Consider the following 18,338-nt stretch of genomic DNA (forward strand, 5'->3'; position numbering starts at 1 on the left):
GTTTTTATATTTTTTTTTGCCTCAATTATGTATGAGTACCCGCTGAACTTAAGCATATCGTTAAGCGGAGGAAAAGAAACTAAATAGGATTTCCGTAGTAACTGCGAGTGAACTGGAATTAGCCCATCACGAAATCTATATTACATTCGTAATATCGAAATGTCGTGTATAGGTTTTATTATTATTGATATAATATTATTAAATAATTGTATTTAAATATACAGCCACAGAAGGTGCCAGCCCTGTTGTTTAATAATATTTATCAAATTTATAAAACTTTAGAGTCGTGTTGCTTGGAAGTGCAGCGCAAAGTTGGTGATAAACATCATCTAAGGCTAAATATTCCTATGAATCCGATAGCGAACAAGTACTGTGAAGGAAAATTGCAAAGTACTCCGGAGAGAGAGTTAAAGAGGACGTGAAACCGATACGATGGAAGCATACAGAGCCAGTTGCACTATTATTAATATTTATTAATAATTTTAAGCATGGGTATATTGATATGATAATTAGTTATTTATTAAAGAGTGATAAAAATATTTTATTTTTGTTAACTTTAATAAAATAATTATATTATTAATTAATATTTATATTATCAATTTATTAATAATATAATATTTTATTAATATTATATAAGACACATGTGTTAAATATAATTTATTAATAATTATTATATTATTATATATTGATATTCCTATGTAATCCTGGTATGCTGTATGTCCCGTCTTGAAACACGGACCAAGGAGTGTATTGCTATGGCAAGTCATTGATATTGTTAATATCAAAGGCGTAATGAAAATAATTTTAATCTCTGATCTTTTGATTTTATTATCATTAGCGCATGAGAAACGTAAATATATGATATAATCATTTTTTGCAGTTATAGCCATAGTAGTGCGACCCGAAAGATGGTGAACTATACTAGTGCAGGGTGAAGTCAGAAGAAATTCTGATGGAAGCTCGAAGCGGTCCTGACGTGCAAATCGGTCGTCTGACATTAGTATAGGGGCGAAAGACTAATCGAACCATCTAGTAGCTGGTTCCGGCCGAAGTTTCCCCCAGGATAGCTGAAACTGATATACAGATACATCCGGTAAAGCTAATGTTTAGAGGAATAGGGAATAATATATTCTTTATCTATTTACAAACTATAAATGGGTGTGATATTATGATTGCTTAATTGAATCATAATTTCGATTGTATAGTTTCAAGTGGGCCATTTTTGGTAAGCAGAACTGGCGACGTGGGATGAACCAAAAGTATTGTTAAAGTGCCTAAATTTTTGCTCATCAGACCCCATAAAAAGTGTTGTTTGATCCTGACAGCAGGGCGGTGGCCATGGAAGTCGGAATCCGCTAAGGATCGTGTAACAACTCACCTGCCGAATCAAGCAGCCTTGAAAATGGATGGCGCTTGAGCAAAATACTTAGACAATACCATATATTTATTTTTTTTTAAAAAAAATATATGTGTAGGCTGGCGTGATAATAGCATTGAAGGTTATAAGCGTAAGCTTGACTGGAGCTGTTATTAGTGCAGATCTTGGTGATAGTAGCAAATACACAAGTGAGAATCTTGTGGACCGAAGTGGAAAAGGGTTTCACGTCAACATCATTTGACTGTGAGTTAGTCGGTCCTAAGCTAAAATTGAAAAATTTTTATTCATATATAGCGAAAGGGAAATAGATTAATATTTCTATACTATCTATGGAGATAATATAGGATAATAACTATATTATGCATGGTAACATAAATGAAATTAACTACAATATAACAAGTTTTGGGTAGAGATATCTTCTCTATTTAAGTTATTAAATCTATGGAAATTGCTCAGCAAGAGATATAGATGAAATTTTAACGTAGAGTACTAACATTTTGTTGGTATCCAAAGTGCTTGTTATATTACTTAAAAAGTTAATGGAAGCATAATAAATTTCATAGAATAACCGTACCCATATCCGCAACAGGTTTCCAAGATGTTTAGTCTCTGGTCGATGAAATAATGTAGGTAAGGGAAGTCGGCAAAATAGATTCGTAACTTTGGGAAAAGAATTGGCTCTTGAGATGTAGATATTCGGGTATCATGTATTCAATGGTTATTTAATTAATATAAAATGAATACTAGTAATAGTTATTTGATTTATATTTATTGATAATCATTAACATAATACTTACAAATATTTGAAATATAATATTTTAACGAATATCATTTTATATACATTAATCAAGAACTGGCACGGACAAGAGGAATCCGACTGTCTAATTAAAACAGAGGAGACAGATGATGCTAGATGCATGTAGACTGTGTCTGATTTCTGCCCAGTGCAATGAATGTTATCATTGGGAAACCAATTGAAGCTCTTGTAAACGGCGGGAGTAACTATGACTCTCTTAAGGTAGCCAAATGCCTCGTCGGGTAATTTCCGACGCGCACGAATGGATTAACGAGATTCCTACTGTCCCTATCTACCATTCAGCGAAATCACAGCCAAGGGAACGGGCTTGGCAAAAACAGCGGGGAAAGAAGACCCTGTTGAGCTTGACTCTAGCTAGGCATTGTGAAGTGTCATATGAGGTGTAGCATAGGTGGGAGTTATTTTATAACGATCTTGAAATACCACTACTTATATTGATATTTTACTTAGTTGATTAAATGGAAATTTTATATATTAATTTATATAATAATTTTTGTATTAAATTAATATCTTTGAGATATTTAATAATCCACGTCAATGACCATGTCTGGCGGGGAGTTTGACTGGGGCGGTACATCTATCAAACTGTAACGTAGGTGTCCTAAGGCAAACTCAAAGAGGACAGAAACCTCTTGTAGAGTAAAAGGGCAAAAGTTTGCTTGATCATGATTTTCAGTACGAATACAGACCCTGAAAGGGTGGCCTATCGATCCTTTTGTATTAGTATGTTTCTAAAAAGAGGTGCCAGAAAAGTTACCACAGGGATAACTGGCTTGTGGCAGCCAAGAGTCCATATCGACGTTGCTTTTTGACGTGGATTATTAAATATCTCAAAGATATTAATTTAATACAAAAATTATTATATAAATTAATATATAAAATTTCCATTTAATCAACTAAGTAAAATATCAATATAAGTAGTGGTATTTCAAGATCGTTATAAAATAACTCCCACCTATGCTACACCTCATATGACACTTCACAATGCCTAGCTAGAGTCAAGCTCAACAGGGTCTTCTTTCCCCGCTGTTTTTGCCAAGCCCGTTCCCTTGGCTGTGATTTCGCTGAATGGTAGATAGGGACAGTAGGAATCTCGTTAATCCATTCGTGCGCGTCGGAAATTACCCGACGAGGCATTTGGCTACCTTAAGAGAGTCACAGCGTTGCTAGAGCCATCAGATATGCCTCATGCGACTCAGCAAACACCGTGCTATTTTTATTTTATTATCTACATTAAATAATAATACAATTAAGGAGAATAAAAATAACATTGGTGTACTGCTGAAGTCGAGTATAACTCGGCTCTAGGATGCTTCTGCACATCAGGATTCAAGATGCACGAAGTTACGCCCAACTCATCAGCAGTACAACAATGTCTAACAATAAAATCACTATTTAAATATATTTATTTAAAATTTTTCTTCTTTGAAGCTGAGTCATGGCTCCAAATCCCTTAGACATTATATCTATTTATACAGACCTATTATACTCACCTTGTTGCTGACTTGCATATTGGGAGCATCTTGGTTGTGTGTGTTTTAACACACTATGGCGGGATAAGCCAAAATGCTTTAAGTTTTGTTTTCCACTCCAAGATACCAATCCTGTCGTTTGAACATAACTCTATCCAGTCTTAAGGTGGTATCCCTGTTTCACCAAGTTGATGACGTAGTCAACTACCTCAACATACATGCTGTATGGTTATTCTTCCATACGTGTGACCAGATTACTCATCTTATCTGCTAATTCATCTGACATGTACTGAGGCTCTCGCTTCAGAACTTCTTCTCTCATTTCATCGAGTTTTGCCAGAATGGATTCTCTCCTATTCTGCACGATTACCTGAGATAGGTCATTCTTCACCGAGATAAGGAGCTTTGTAAGCTCCTCGTTAGACCACTCTGCACCATGTTTTAGAGCTAATATGCCCGTTTCCAGAGCATCTGTTACAGTATTAACACGTGCACATATGTTGGACGTCACTTTTCTCGCACCACTCAGCCATTTAATGGTGGCTGGAGAAATTTTGCTAAAGCTTTGTTGCTTATAGCGCTCTAAAACCGCGACGTTATCCTTGAACGCAACTTCAATGAATAACTCCTTATTTATTTTCCATACTTGTTTGCCGTCCGGAGTAGGCATGCCTAGTTCCATTCTGCATTGGGTGGTTGAAGTTTCCAGCTTCTCCCCAAGTACTATCGGTCCATAAATAAAGCGCTGGGGTAGTTTATAGAGCACTTTGGCTCCTACAACCTTCAACCCCTCTTGGCTACTTCCAGATCTGACCTTTTTAATTGTCTTCACTGGTCCCCCTTTGGATTTTGTGGTTTTGGTGCCACTTACTTGTTGTTGCTTCTTAGCTACAACCTTGTTTTGCTTTCCAGTGTTTCCTTGTCTAGCCATTTTAGAATTAAAATATCTGCCTATGACAACTTATTACTTAACGTAATCTTGAGAATATGCTTCTGAAATTAAATCGATTATTATAGTTCAAGAAATACGAAATAATACAAAAGCTCGGACAACACGCGGGGTTAGGGTAGGGATCAGTAATGTTGTTTCTTTAAGTTTAATACTTTTATGTTAAAGGTATTAGCTTAGAAACATTGATAAGGTTTGGCTGAAGTTAAATGTAACTACTATTCAAACGTTTTGTACGTACCAATTTATCCTTATGCTTATTACAGATCCGTAGCACAGGTGTATTATTGGGATAGTAATATCACCTGGATTTTATTTGCTACGTCTTTTTCTTTGGGATTTTCCATGCTGGCTTATCTGCCTTCATCTGCATGTTACCTTCCTTTGCTATTTCCTTCGGAGGGACTGCGGGAAAATACCTCTTTCGGACTTGCACGGTTAGTTGTATGTTATAAGTCTAAGTATCGTAATTTATTCGCTATAATAGAGTTCCTCACAACGAGGCCGCGGGAGTAACTATGACAATATTTATTCACGAACGCGACCCTATTATACCGTCTAAACTTCCTTTACTTATCCTTGTAACATACTTAACCAATACCTTACTGTGTAAGCTGTATTCACGACAGCAGTTCTGCTTGCATTCTCTGTCATGGCCTTGATGTGTTGCTTCCTCATCAACACTTCTAGTGGTTTCATGAGGTCTTCCATAAAACCTGGACTTATTTCACCATATGCGCCCATTATAAAAGGTATAAAACTAATTTGATAGTCTTTACCGTACTTCTTTTTGAAGTGATCGTTCATATTATATGCCCTATTTACTATTTGATAATTATCAGGGCCGATCACTTCTTGCGAGTTCACCATATACCTTACTCGCTTTATTTCAACTTGCTGTTGAAGAAGCCATGGGTTGCCAACTACTGCTACTTCTAGCAGTATTACCTTTTTCAACTTATGGTTAACCAGGACTAAGTCAGGTCTATTATGAGCTATCTTCTTAACTGATCTTCTGCGATCATCTAAGGGTTCGAAGACTTGTTCATATTGTTCTCTAGCCTGTCCGACTTCCATAAGTTGAGGTAAATCGAAACCGATTGACCAGTCTTTACCAATCATGTTGCACTCTTTCAAGTTTCTCAATTCGCATAACGGCATATATTTTGTACCTATTGCCTTTAATATGCTATTTGTAACCGATGCTAATATTGCATCATGCCTGGTTATATACTTGATTCGTGCATGATTACTCTCACAGCCGCTTAGTATATGGCTGGTTGTGAGCTCTTTTTGGCATAAAGGACATTTTTTAATAATGTTATTCCTTTTATTTATGTGCCAATTCAATCCTGGTAAAGACTGTTGTTGTGATGCTGTAATGAGATTCGCTTGTAAGTCCGATATCGCGGCTTTTTTAAGCCATGGCATCTTTAGATTAAGGCTATCGTATGCCTTAGCGAATTCAATCTTTTTGATCCACTTATCATAGTATCTCTGGTTAAGAATGTCTTTTATCTTACCACTTATGATTTTTGTGAACTCATTTACATCATCATGATACACACCTTCTATGGTAATTCCTGACTTTCCTAATGAATGTTCAATATTGAACTTTTTCATTAGTGTTGTGAACTGCCTTATTGGAGTGGACTTTCCTCCTTTAAGTTCATGCTGTATGCTTAATCCTTTAATCACTTCGTTTATAGGATTAATCCAGAGGTTCGCCATGTGTCTTACTATGGCTTCATAAGCTACGCTTTCTAGTGATCTTAAGCCTAGACCACCTTTCTCTGGTGTGCAATACAGTCTTGCGATAGAAGTTGTCTGTTGCCTTACTTCTATTTGTTCACTGTCAGTTATATTACCTGCAAGGATCTTTATCACTAGCTTGTCTAGTCTTTTACACAAGCTAGGTAGTATTCCTTGCTTGACCGCCGGTAGTGCATGTGCTACTGCATACCCGATTGCAGGTGCTATTGAAGAGTTAAACCATTTTATTTTTTGGCCTATATTTAATTTGGTTTTAAACACTTGGCATACGCTGCCTAGTATTTTCTTTTCCAAACTCTTTTCTAGCGTTTCTACACATATGCTTCTACCTAACTCAGGTATACCTAAGTATTTGTAGCAGTCTGTCAATTCACTAATGTCTTCTAACATTACGTTATCTGACTTATTGTTGTATAGGACTCCACATTTCTTTGCGTTTACGTGAAGACCTAGCTGAAGGGCAACCGATTCAAAAATGCCTTTGAGTCTTTTGATTGTTGCATTATCCTTAGCAAAGATCTTCACGTCATCAACGAAAGATATGTGGTTGGTCATAGCTGTTTCTGACCTCTTTGTTAAGTGTTTAGAGTCAGGAGTATCAGCAACCGTTTCTCCTTCCTCATGTCCTATACTTGACTCATTTTGGAACTTATGGTTGAGTTGGACCATGTAATCAGTTGGTAAGCTATTGATGTTCTTACCTATTGGTAACATAGACTCTTTATTTAGCTGATAGCTAATTATATCCATACCAATGACGAATAGACAGGGTGCTAATGCACAACCTTGCATGATTCCCCTCTTTACGTTTACCCTCTTGTCTTTCATGCTTTTTGTCTTATCCACATTGGATATGGTGAAACCTCCTGACCCTAGCATACCTTGGATGTATTTTGTGATACTAGCTGGTAGATTCAATGCTCCCACAGCTTTCCTCATGGCTGAGTGGGATACTGAGTCGAAAGCTTTTTTCATATCTACATACAATACGCTGGTAGCTTTTGGGTTCTGTTTCAAGATGGAGTAATTTACCATCGTGGCGTGTAGTGTTCCAGGTATTCCCTTGAACGCTGCACACTGATTTGTGGCTATATATTGGAAACAGTTTTTATATATGAATTCATACGTTACAGCATTTACGTATTTCATATCTGCATTAATGCAGTTTATCGCTCTGTAGTCGTTTGGGTCGCTACTCGGCGGAACTGTCTTAGGTAAAAGAAATGCTTGGGCTGTCATGTCCTGATCAGTTAGCATAAATTTGCCTGATAACAAACCTTTTACCTTTTCCAATAGTAAGCTAGCTAGAGAATCAAATCGTTTGAAAGCTGCGGGGTGGACTTTGTTTGGTCCGGGCGTTTTGAACGGTCGGCTGTACTTGAGTTTGAACCTTAAAAACTCTTCTATATGGTCAATGTCGTGTGTTATTGGCCTTCCTGTCCAAGGCTTAACCCACTCATCGATAGCAAGCTGTGGAGGTGTTTCTTTATGGGCTAGTAATTCCTTAAAGAACTTAACTGCCTCCTCCTCTTTGACCGGAACCTTTTTGGCCATTCCAGCTTGCAGTACAGTTTTCATGGAGCCTGACTTGTCGTAAATACTGCGTATTCTACGACCTTCTGCTTTGTCCGCTTCCCTTTTCTCTTTATTTTCAAGGAGAATTATTTCTTCCTTTACTCTATCTAAGAGACCCTTCACGTTCATGTGCTTTCCCTTTGCTTCGACTCTCATTTTAGCTAGCAACGCTTTATCTTTGCCACTTGGATTGAGTCTATGTTTCCAAGCACCGGTTAGTCGTTTCTGAAGTCTTATCATCCTTTTTTTCCTTTTGGTTATCTTTGACTGCGTTATATCAAAGCCATTAGGTGTCGTATGTCCGTACGACTTTGCCGTGTGCATCATTGCTAATGCCACTTTGGGCCACGCAACGTTCACTATCTCGTATTGCTGCTGTGTGCAATCTGGAGATTTTAGTGTATCAATATATTTCCTCAATATATTGAAGCCGAGATGGTTTATTTCGTCTATAGGTATTTTCCTATTGACGTTCCATCTCTTGCACGTTGGCAAATTGGGTTGGTCTAGGAAATGCTTAAAGCGTTCAGGACATGATAAACCTTCAAGAGCTCTTTTTCTCTTTGGTTTTTCATTTGTTGGTATCTCCTGACCATATGGAGTACCTTCCCTTATCTTCTGACGTAGGTTTACTTTGTCTTGTGAAGATAAGGTACTTTCCTGAACATGTTTCCTAGACTTATATACCCTTTTCTTAGGTGTAGCATCTGCGCTACTAGGATGTTCGACTTCTACATCACTCTGTGATGTCAGTTCTGCTGTTCCTAGTGTTTCCACTAGTACGACTGTTTGTCGGTTGGATATATGTTGCGTACCGTTAACACTTGTTATCGGCTGTTCCTTTATATCATCAGTTCGCAACGTTGATGATGTTGGGTTTATTTTACACTTGCCTTTTTTGGCAGGTGGTTGCCTAGGACTTTCTTCTTGAAAGCCAGACCTTTTTTGTGAATTGACAAGGGTTCTCCCATTTTTGGGACTATCCCTTCGTCTTTTGAAATTAACCTGTTTTAATCTATTCGAATCAGGGTTATTTTCAGGTGTGTGCCTAGGTTTCGTGGTTGTCATAGGTCCACTTCTAGGTCTTTCCACATTTTTACGTGTGGTTACTACATCTCTACATGTAGCGGTTTCGGTTGGACATTCTTTGTGAATTTCGTCCAGCAAATCTCTGGTATTGGTCGGATAGTCTGCTTCTATCCTCCTCTGCACTTCCACTTTATCGCGTCTGCTCGCTTTGGGTGAGAGTTCCCTGAGATTTGCAATATAGCCTTCTCTTTCATTTTGTAGGTATGTATTTATACATTCCTTGAAAGTTGTCGCTGTGACTTTTTTGTCTTTAACAGCATCGGCTATTAGCTTACACTCTTCCTCACTTATGAGGGTCCAACTAACGAGGGTCTTGCAACCTCTACTAAATCTTCTTAGCCTGCAAGAAATATGCTTTAAGCAAATTTCAAGGCGAGATTTTTCGACGTCTCCCCATGTCGACACAGTTCCTTTTTTGGATTTTCTGCGTCTAGGTGTGATTTCACCAGCCTCATTTAGGCCTCTATCCACACCCTCGTTGGCGGTGTCTTTACTGCTGATGAGTTGGGGGATGTCCCCTTCCTCATCTTGACTACTCTCATTACTTTGAATTCTTCTGCGTTTCACCATCTTCGAGAGCGAGATTATTTATACGCTGCTGTGCCAGCTAAATAATCTACTTTGCAAGTCTGCACAGGTGCCCGAGGCTTATCTTAAGACAAGGTCGCTACTAGTTTTAGTCTTTCAACTTAGATCCACTAGTAGTGCCTTCGGTCGGCTTTGTCCTAAAATTAGAAAACCTCAAACTGGGTTTTATAAACCAAGAGAGTCATAGTTACTCCCGCCGTTTACAAGAGCTTCAATTGGTTTCCCAATGATAACATTCATTGCACTGGGCAGAAATCAGACACAGTCTACATGCATCTAGCATCATCTGTCTCCTCTGTTTTAATTAGACAGTCGGATTCCTCTTGTCCGTGCCAGTTCTTGATTAATGTATATAAAATGATATTCGTTAAAATATTATATTTCAAATATTTGTAAGTATTATGTTAATGATTATCAATAAATATAAATCAAATAACTATTACTAGTATTCATTTTATATTAATTAAATAACCATTGAATACATGATACCCGAATATCTACATCTCAAGAGCCAATTCTTTTCCCAAAGTTACGAATCTATTTTGCCGACTTCCCTTACCTACATTATTTCATCGACCAGAGACTAAACATCTTGGAAACCTGTTGCGGATATGGGTACGGTTATTCTATGAAATTTATTATGCTTCCATTAACTTTTTAAGTAATATAACAAGCACTTTGGATACCAACAAAATGTTAGTACTCTACGTTAAAATTTCATCTATATCTCTTGCTGAGCAATTTCCATAGATTTAATAACTTAAATAGAGAAGATATCTCTACCCAAAACTTGTTATATTGTAGTTAATTTCATTTATGTTACCATGCATAATATAGTTATTATCCTATATTATCTCCATAGATAGTATAGAAATATTAATCTATTTCCCTTTCGCTATATATGAATAAAAATTTTTCAATTTTAGCTTAGGACCGACTAACTCACAGTCAAATGATGTTGACGTGAAACCCTTTTCCACTTCGGTCCACAAGATTCTCACTTGTGTATTTGCTACTATCACCAAGATCTGCACTAATAACAGCTCCAGTCAAGCTTACGCTTATAACCTTCAATGCTATTATCACGCCAGCCTACACATATATTTTTTTTAAAAAAAAATAAATATATGGTATTGTCTAAGTATTTTGCTCAAGCGCCATCCATTTTCAAGGCTGCTTGATTCGGCAGGTGAGTTGTTACACGATCCTTAGCGGATTCCGACTTCCATGGCCACCGCCCTGCTGTCAGGATCAAACAACACTTTTTATGGGGTCTGATGAGCAAAAATTTAGGCACTTTAACAATACTTTTGGTTCATCCCACGTCGCCAGTTCTGCTTACCAAAAATGGCCCACTTGAAACTATACAATCGAAATTATGATTCAATTAAGCAATCATAATATCACACCCATTTATAGTTTGTAAATAGATAAAGAATATATTATTCCCTATTCCTCTAAACATTAGCTTTACCGGATGTATCTGTATATCAGTTTCAGCTATCCTGGGGGAAACTTCGGCCGGAACCAGCTACTAGATGGTTCGATTAGTCTTTCGCCCCTATACTAATGTCAGACGACCGATTTGCACGTCAGGACCGCTTCGAGCTTCCATCAGAATTTCTTCTGACTTCACCCTGCACTAGTATAGTTCACCATCTTTCGGGTCGCACTACTATGGCTATAACTGCAAAAAATGATTATATCATATATTTACGTTTCTCATGCGCTAATGATAATAAAATCAAAAGATCAGAGATTAAAATTATTTTCATTACGCCTTTGATATTAACAATATCAATGACTTGCCATAGCAATACACTCCTTGGTCCGTGTTTCAAGACGGGACATACAGCATACCAGGATTACATAGGAATATCAATATATAATAATATAATAATTATTAATAAATTATATTTAACACATGTGTCTTATATAATATTAATAAAATATTATATTATTAATAAATTGATAATATAAATATTAATTAATAATATAATTATTTTATTAAAGTTAACAAAAATAAAATATTTTTATCACTCTTTAATAAATAACTAATTATCATATCAATATACCCATGCTTAAAATTATTAATAAATATTAATAATAGTGCAACTGGCTCTGTATGCTTCCATCGTATCGGTTTCACGTCCTCTTTAACTCTCTCTCCGGAGTACTTTGCAATTTTCCTTCACAGTACTTGTTCGCTATCGGATTCATAGGAATATTTAGCCTTAGATGATGTTTATCACCAACTTTGCGCTGCACTTCCAAGCAACACGACTCTAAAGTTTTATAAATTTGATAAATATTATTAAACAACAGGGCTGGCACCTTCTGTGGCTGTATATTTAAATACAATTATTTAATAATATTATATCAATAATAATAAAACCTATACACGACATTTCGATATTACGAATGTAATATAGATTTCGTGATGGGCTAATTCCAGTTCACTCGCAGTTACTACGGAAATCCTATTTAGTTTCTTTTCCTCCGCTTAACGATATGCTTAAGTTCAGCGGGTACTCATACATAATTGAGGCAAAAAAAATATAAAAACTAATTAATAATAATAATAATAAAATATTATTATTATATAATTATATGAATGAATTTTTATATATCATATAAATAAAAAAAAAAAAAAAAAGTTTATCAAACATGATATTTTAATTTTTTTTTTTTTATATTGATATAAAAAAAATTATACAATAAGAATGCTTAATTTTTTAGAACAAAAAATATAAACATTCTATAAAATATATTTATTATCATTTTTTTATAAAAAAAAATAATAATAATATACATTACTATTTGATATCACCCTCAATTATATATGCTAATAGTATAAAATACTATTAGCGCCATTTGCATTCAAGAATTTAAGGCTCTGCTTAGCAATTCGCCTTACTTATCGCAGTTTGCTGCGCTCTTCATCGACCTATGAACCGAATGATCCACCGACACGATTTTATATTTATATTTTTAATTATAAAAAAAAAATGTATTGTATAAAAGTTTCAAGTGGCTGTAAAAATTACTTCTTACTATTTAAACGTATTAAAATAAAATAAATATAAATTTATTTTAATTTAATTTTAAGAATACGTACCACTCAATGTGTTTATTATAATATATTTTTAAAAAAAAATATATATATATAAAAAAAATTATTTTTATTATAATATATTTTTTTCAAAATGATCCTTTCGCAGGTTCACCTACGAAAACCTTGTTACGACTTTTGCCCGGTTCAAACAACAGCGATTGGAAGGATTTAACATAAAAAATATAAAATTATTTATATCTCTTCCTGCCTCTCGATATTGCTCAGTTCCGGGCAGCGACGGGCGGTGTGTACAAAGGGCAGGGACGTAATCAATGTAAGCTAATGACTTACGTTTACTTGGAATTCCTCGTTCATGAAACATAATTGCAAGTTTCACTCCCAGTTACGTAATGTTTTCAATGTTTACCCATTTATCTCTAAACAGGAACATAATGATCACTACATTGTAGCGCGCGTGCAGCCCCGGACATCTAAGGGCATCACAGACCTGTTATCGCTCTCTCTCAAATAGTTAAACACTATTAATCTGTTATTAAAATTAATATTATTAAAAAATAATATAATTTAATATAACATAAAAGTCTCGCTCGTTATCGGAATCAACCAGACAAATCATATCCACGAACTAAGAACGGCCATGCACCACCAACCACTAAATCATGAAAGAGCTATCAATCTGTCAATCCTTATAGTGTCCGGCCCGGGTGAGTTTTCCCGTGTTGAGTCAAATTAAGCCGCAGGCTCCACTCCTGGTGGTGCCCTTCCGTCAATTCCTTTAAGTTTCAGCTTTGCAACCATACTTCCCCCGGAACCGAAAGACTTTCGTTTCCGAGAAGGTGCATAAATTATTATAACTAATAATTCATACACCTAGTAGGCATAGTTTACGGTTAGAACTAGGGCGGTATCTGATCGCCTTCGAACCTCTAACTTTCGTTCTTGATTAATGAAAACATTCTTGGCAAATGCTTTCGCAGTAGGACGTCTCGCTACGGTCCAAGAATTTCACCTCTAACGTAGCGATACGAATGCCCCCGTTTGTTCCTATTAATCATGAAAAAGATAGTGAAACCACACTAACTTTTTCTATAGTGTTATTCCATGCTAGACCATACAAGCATATAATGCCTGGTTTGAACCCTCTGATTTATTCAAAGTAACAGTTATTATATTATTTCTAATATAATAAAAAAATAAGATGGTAATGAAAATAACATCCAAGATGCTCATTACACAATCTTTATAATCCAACTACGAGCTTTTTAACCACAACAATCATTTTATGCACTTGGAAAGCTGGTATTACCGCGGCTGCTGGCACCAGACTTGCCCTTTCCTTTACCAACAAGTTATTTAAACTTGAAGATTTTCAATCCAAATACTAAAAATAATATTTGGTTGTCATTTTTCGTCACTACCTCTTTTAACTAAAATTGGGTAATTTTCGCGCCTGCTGCCTTCCTTGGATGTGGTAGCCGTTTCTCAGGCTCCCTCTCCGGAGTCGAACCCTAATTCTCCGTTATCCGTCACAACCATGGTAGGCCAATACCCTACCATCGAAAGTTGATAAACCAGATACACATACGGTATGTTTTAGTAACAAAATCAGCGAGGATATTTTGAGTCAACCGAAAAAATGGTTTAATCAAATAAACGCACCACTAATGTGGTATAAAAAGCGTGTATTAGCTCAAGAATTACCTCAGTTATCCAACTAAAATATTTACCGTGTAGTCTATAGCTGTTATAATGAGCTTTCCGCGGTTTCATGTTTAAAACATTGTACTTACACATGCATGGCTTAATCTTTAAAATAAGCACATCAATTCAGACAGGATCAATCAGATATATGATTTTTTAAAAAAATTATATTAAATATATAATTATTATCAATTATTATTTTACTATTTTGCTATGTAAAATTGTCGCATAGTTTTTTCATTCACTATGTAAAAAAAATTACATAAAACAAAAATAAAATAACAATCACACCATTATTTTTAATATAAAAATAATATTTTATATTGAAAGTTTTATATTACAATATAATATATATATTTAAAAATATATACATAAATGTATATATATATATATAATAACTAATATTAAAATGTATTCTCTATATTATATAGACAAAAGTTATAGAATATAGTGACACACCATCATAAAAGTTTTATATACATTATACACATATGAATATACCAGTAAAATTATATTATATTGAATATCACTCTCTTATTAACACTTTTCTTAACACAAATCTCTCATTTTTTGACTACATTGAAGAAAAAAACGGTAAAAAATTATATTAATGTAAAAAATATTTTTAAAAAAATGATAGAAAAAAAAATTTAAAACATTTTGATTGTTTTTTGAGCATTATAACGGAAAATATAACTTTAATACTTTAAAAGTTATAATAAACGTAAATAATTTATCTTAAAATAAAAAAACTGTTTTTTATTTAAAAAAAAACTAAATTTAATACTAAAAAACATATTACCAACTATATTATCTTTAAAATGATACCAAACTTACTGTACTTTAAATATAATAATATATAAAATTTTTGAAATTAAAATATTTAGAAAAGTTATTTCTAAAATAAAAAAAAAATTATCATAAATAATCATTATCATTTTTATCATATAATATTTATTCATAAATTAAAAAAATTATATTAAAATAAATATTAATATAAAAAGAAATAAAATATTAAGCAAAAAAAAAGGTATTTCAAGACAAGAATAATACTAATATAATAATGAGAAATTATCAATAAATAAAACTACCTCACACGTTAAATTTATAAATTTTCAAAAAAAAAATAATAAAAATAATTTAAGCATATAAGAAGTCATTTTGAAGTATTTATGATATTTAATTGTAAAGTGCTTAAATTTAATCAGATGAACCTACCCCTCCACATGAAACTTTTTTAACTTTCACAAATTTCTAAAATTTCAATTTAATACATGATTTTGAGTTATTTATCAGTAATTTTAATAATGATAAATATTTTTTGTTCATAGAAGTCATTTTAAAGCATTTATGATACTTAATTGTAAAGTGCCAAAATTTGATCAGTTGAACCTACCCCTTCACATGAAACTTTTCAATTTTCACAAATTTATAAAATTCTAATTCAATACAACATTTTGACTTATTTTTCATTAATTTTAATAATAATAAATTTTTTTTTGTTCACAGAAGTCATTTTGAAGTATTTATGATACTTAATTGTAAAGTGCTTTAATTAATCAGATGAACCTACCCCTCCACATGAAACTTTTTTAACTTTCACAAATTTTTAAAATTTCAATTTAATACATGATTTTGAGTTATTTATCAGTAATTTTAATAATAATAAATATTTTTTGTTTAAAGAAGTCATTTTGAATCATTTATGATACTTGAGTTAAAAGTTCAATTGATTTCTAATGTTGGTTTCCCCTTTATTTTTTTTTAATTTTCAAAAAATTTTTATTTTTTTTTCTAACTCCCCGTGTTTTTTTATGTTAGAAAAACTAAAAAAAATTTTAAAAAAATGTTTATTTAAAAAAGTTATTTTAGGGGGAACCTACTTTAGAATAATATCAAAAGTGCCAATATTTGATCAGTTGAATGTACTCCACTACACAAAACTTTTCAATTTTCACAAATTTCTAAAATTCCAATTTAATACAACATTTTGAGTTATTTTTCATTAATTTTAATAATAATAAATATTTTTTGTTCATAGAAGTCATTTTGAAGTATTTATTATACATAATTAAAAAGTGCCAAAATTTGATCAGTTGAAATTTACTTTTTTCAATTTTTATAAATATTTAGATATTAATTATAATATATTTTTTTTATGTGTTTTTGTGTAATTTTTTCAATGATAATAATTTTATTATAAAAGAAGTCATTTTGAAGGAAGAAAAGTAATTAATTGAAGAATGCTTAAATTTAATCTGTTGAAACCTACTTATTTACCTTGAACTTTTTTTAATTTTTATAAACTTCAAAATATTAATTATGATACATTTTTTTAATTTGTATAAGATGTCATTTTGAAGCATGAAAAGTTTCCATTTTAAAAGTGATATTATTTAATAATTTTTTTGTTTATCTTCCATTTTGAATATTGAATCTTGAAGACAAATTAAATTTATTTTTTGTAATAGTATGTTTTTTAAAGTGTATTTATTTCTTTTTTTTAAATAATATACATTGTTCAATTATAAAAAAAAATTTTATTAAAATAAAAAAATATAAACAATTATAAAAATAAAAATATTATAAAAAATAATTAATTTTTTTTTTGTTGATAATAACTTTTTAACAAATAATAAAAGTTATTTTATTCATATAGTATTTTTTTCTACATTTTATAAATGATAATATATTTAAAAACTTTTCTTTCTTTTTACTAACCTAAAATATTAAGTGTAAATTATATTTTTTTTTATCATTTTAAAAAAGTTTTAATTATAAAATTCTAACTTACGTTCATATCTTACTGAATAAACCAGATCCCGTCCGATCTCTGAAGTTAATCAGTTGCGAGCTATCTTAGTACTTGGATGGGAGACCTCCTGGGAACTGTTAGTAACGTAAGTTTAATTTATTTTTATTTTATTATAATTTATTATTATTATTATTATTATTATTTTTTTAAATAATATAAATGATAAAAATGATTATTATATATAGTTAACAATATTATATTATAAAAACAGTGACACCAAACACAAGGATAAGGCTCAATAGATCGCAGGAAAGACCTGCTCTACTACTTACACCCCCTGGTCCAGCTAGCTAGTCGTATACAAGCTCACTATTACCTTGACATGAAATAATATCAATGATACGATATTATTATTAAATATTTATTTTAAAATATTTAATAAATCATAACGCAAGGCTTAAACTATCTTTAAAAAAGATATAAAATTGCCTAAAAACATGTTAAGGCAAAAATTTATTGTTGATATTACTAGACAGAATACTGACTTAGATGCGTTCAGTCATAATTCTGCAGCTGGTAGATTCAATGCATTATTGTTTCCAATAACATTATATACCAATTAGCTGATCTAACGGTTCCTCTCGTACTAAGTTAGATTACTATTTCAACAACATTAATAAATCAACAGTAGGATAAAACTAACCTGTCTCACGACGGTCTAAACCCAGCTCACGTTCCCTATTAGTGGGTGAACAATCCAACGCTTGGCGAAATCTGCTTCGCAATGATAGGAAGAGCCGACATCGAAGGATCAAAAAGCAACGTCGATATGGACTCTTGGCTGCCACAAGCCAGTTATCCCTGTGGTAACTTTTCTGGCACCTCTTTTTAGAAACATACTAATACAAAAGGATCGATAGGCCACCCTTTCAGGGTCTGTATTCGTACTGAAAATCATGATCAAGCAAACTTTTGCCCTTTTACTCTACAAGAGGTTTCTGTCCTCTTTGAGTTTGCCTTAGGACACCTACGTTACAGTTTGATAGATGTACCGCCCCAGTCAAACTCCCCGCCAGACATGGTCATTGACGTGGATTATTAAATATCTCAAAGATATTAATTTAATACAAAAATTATTATATAAATTAATATATAAAATTTCCAT

The 18,338-nt window shown here is 33.0% G+C and overlaps 7 protein-coding genes across 7 annotated transcripts; 1 reads left to right on the forward strand and 6 right to left on the reverse strand.

Annotated features, from left to right (window-relative positions):
* Positions 1–345: 345 nt before the first annotated feature.
* Positions 346–998, reverse strand: SRAE_0000067850 (Hypothetical protein; the record flags this gene model as incomplete). Its single annotated transcript, XM_024646602.1, has 2 exons — positions 346–457; positions 736–998. 2 exons carry the CDS (start codon positions 996–998, stop codon positions 346–348), a joined length of 375 nt encoding a protein of 124 aa, XP_024500767.1.
* Positions 999–2,716: 1,718 nt separating this feature from the next.
* Positions 2,717–3,332, reverse strand: SRAE_0000067900 (Hypothetical protein; the record flags this gene model as incomplete). Its single annotated transcript, XM_024646603.1, has 2 exons — positions 2,717–2,885; positions 3,160–3,332. 2 exons carry the CDS (start codon positions 3,330–3,332, stop codon positions 2,717–2,719), a joined length of 342 nt encoding a protein of 113 aa, XP_024500768.1.
* Positions 3,333–3,896: 564 nt separating this feature from the next.
* SRAE_0000068000 (Hypothetical protein) lies at positions 3,897–4,598 on the reverse strand (the record flags this gene model as incomplete). Its single annotated transcript, XM_024646604.1, has 1 exon — positions 3,897–4,598. One exon carries the CDS (start codon positions 4,596–4,598, stop codon positions 3,897–3,899), a length of 702 nt encoding a protein of 233 aa, XP_024500769.1.
* Positions 4,599–5,189: 591 nt separating this feature from the next.
* Positions 5,190–9,623, reverse strand: SRAE_0000068100 (Reverse transcriptase domain-containing protein; the record flags this gene model as incomplete). The annotated part of the gene is made up of 1 exon (XM_024646605.1): positions 5,190–9,623. The coding sequence occupies one exon, from the start codon at positions 9,621–9,623 to the stop codon at positions 5,190–5,192; it is 4,434 nt and encodes a 1,477-aa protein (XP_024500770.1).
* Positions 9,624–10,589: 966 nt separating this feature from the next.
* SRAE_0000068200 (Hypothetical protein) lies at positions 10,590–13,078 on the reverse strand (the record flags this gene model as incomplete). The annotated part of the gene is made up of 2 exons (XM_024646606.1): positions 10,590–10,733; positions 12,887–13,078. The coding sequence occupies 2 exons, from the start codon at positions 13,076–13,078 to the stop codon at positions 10,590–10,592; spliced, it is 336 nt and encodes a 111-aa protein (XP_024500771.1).
* A 368-nt stretch (positions 13,079–13,446) lies between these two features.
* Positions 13,447–14,274, reverse strand: SRAE_0000068233 (Hypothetical protein; the record flags this gene model as incomplete). The annotated part of the gene is made up of 5 exons (XM_024646607.1): positions 13,447–13,571; positions 13,734–13,761; positions 13,973–14,053; positions 14,077–14,098; positions 14,225–14,274. The coding sequence occupies 5 exons, from the start codon at positions 14,272–14,274 to the stop codon at positions 13,447–13,449; spliced, it is 306 nt and encodes a 101-aa protein (XP_024500772.1).
* Positions 14,275–17,957: 3,683 nt separating this feature from the next.
* Positions 17,958–18,275, forward strand: SRAE_0000068266 (Hypothetical protein; the record flags this gene model as incomplete). Its single annotated transcript, XM_024646609.1, has 2 exons — positions 17,958–18,039; positions 18,085–18,275. 2 exons carry the CDS (start codon positions 17,958–17,960, stop codon positions 18,273–18,275), a joined length of 273 nt encoding a protein of 90 aa, XP_024500773.1.
* Between the last annotated feature and the right edge of the window lie 63 nt (positions 18,276–18,338).

The sequence above is a fragment of the Strongyloides ratti genome, scaffold srae_scaffold0000008 (genome assembly GCF_001040885.1).
Source record: "Strongyloides ratti genome assembly S_ratti_ED321, scaffold srae_scaffold0000008".
Lineage (NCBI taxonomy): Eukaryota > Metazoa > Nematoda > Chromadorea > Rhabditida > Strongyloididae > Strongyloides > Strongyloides ratti.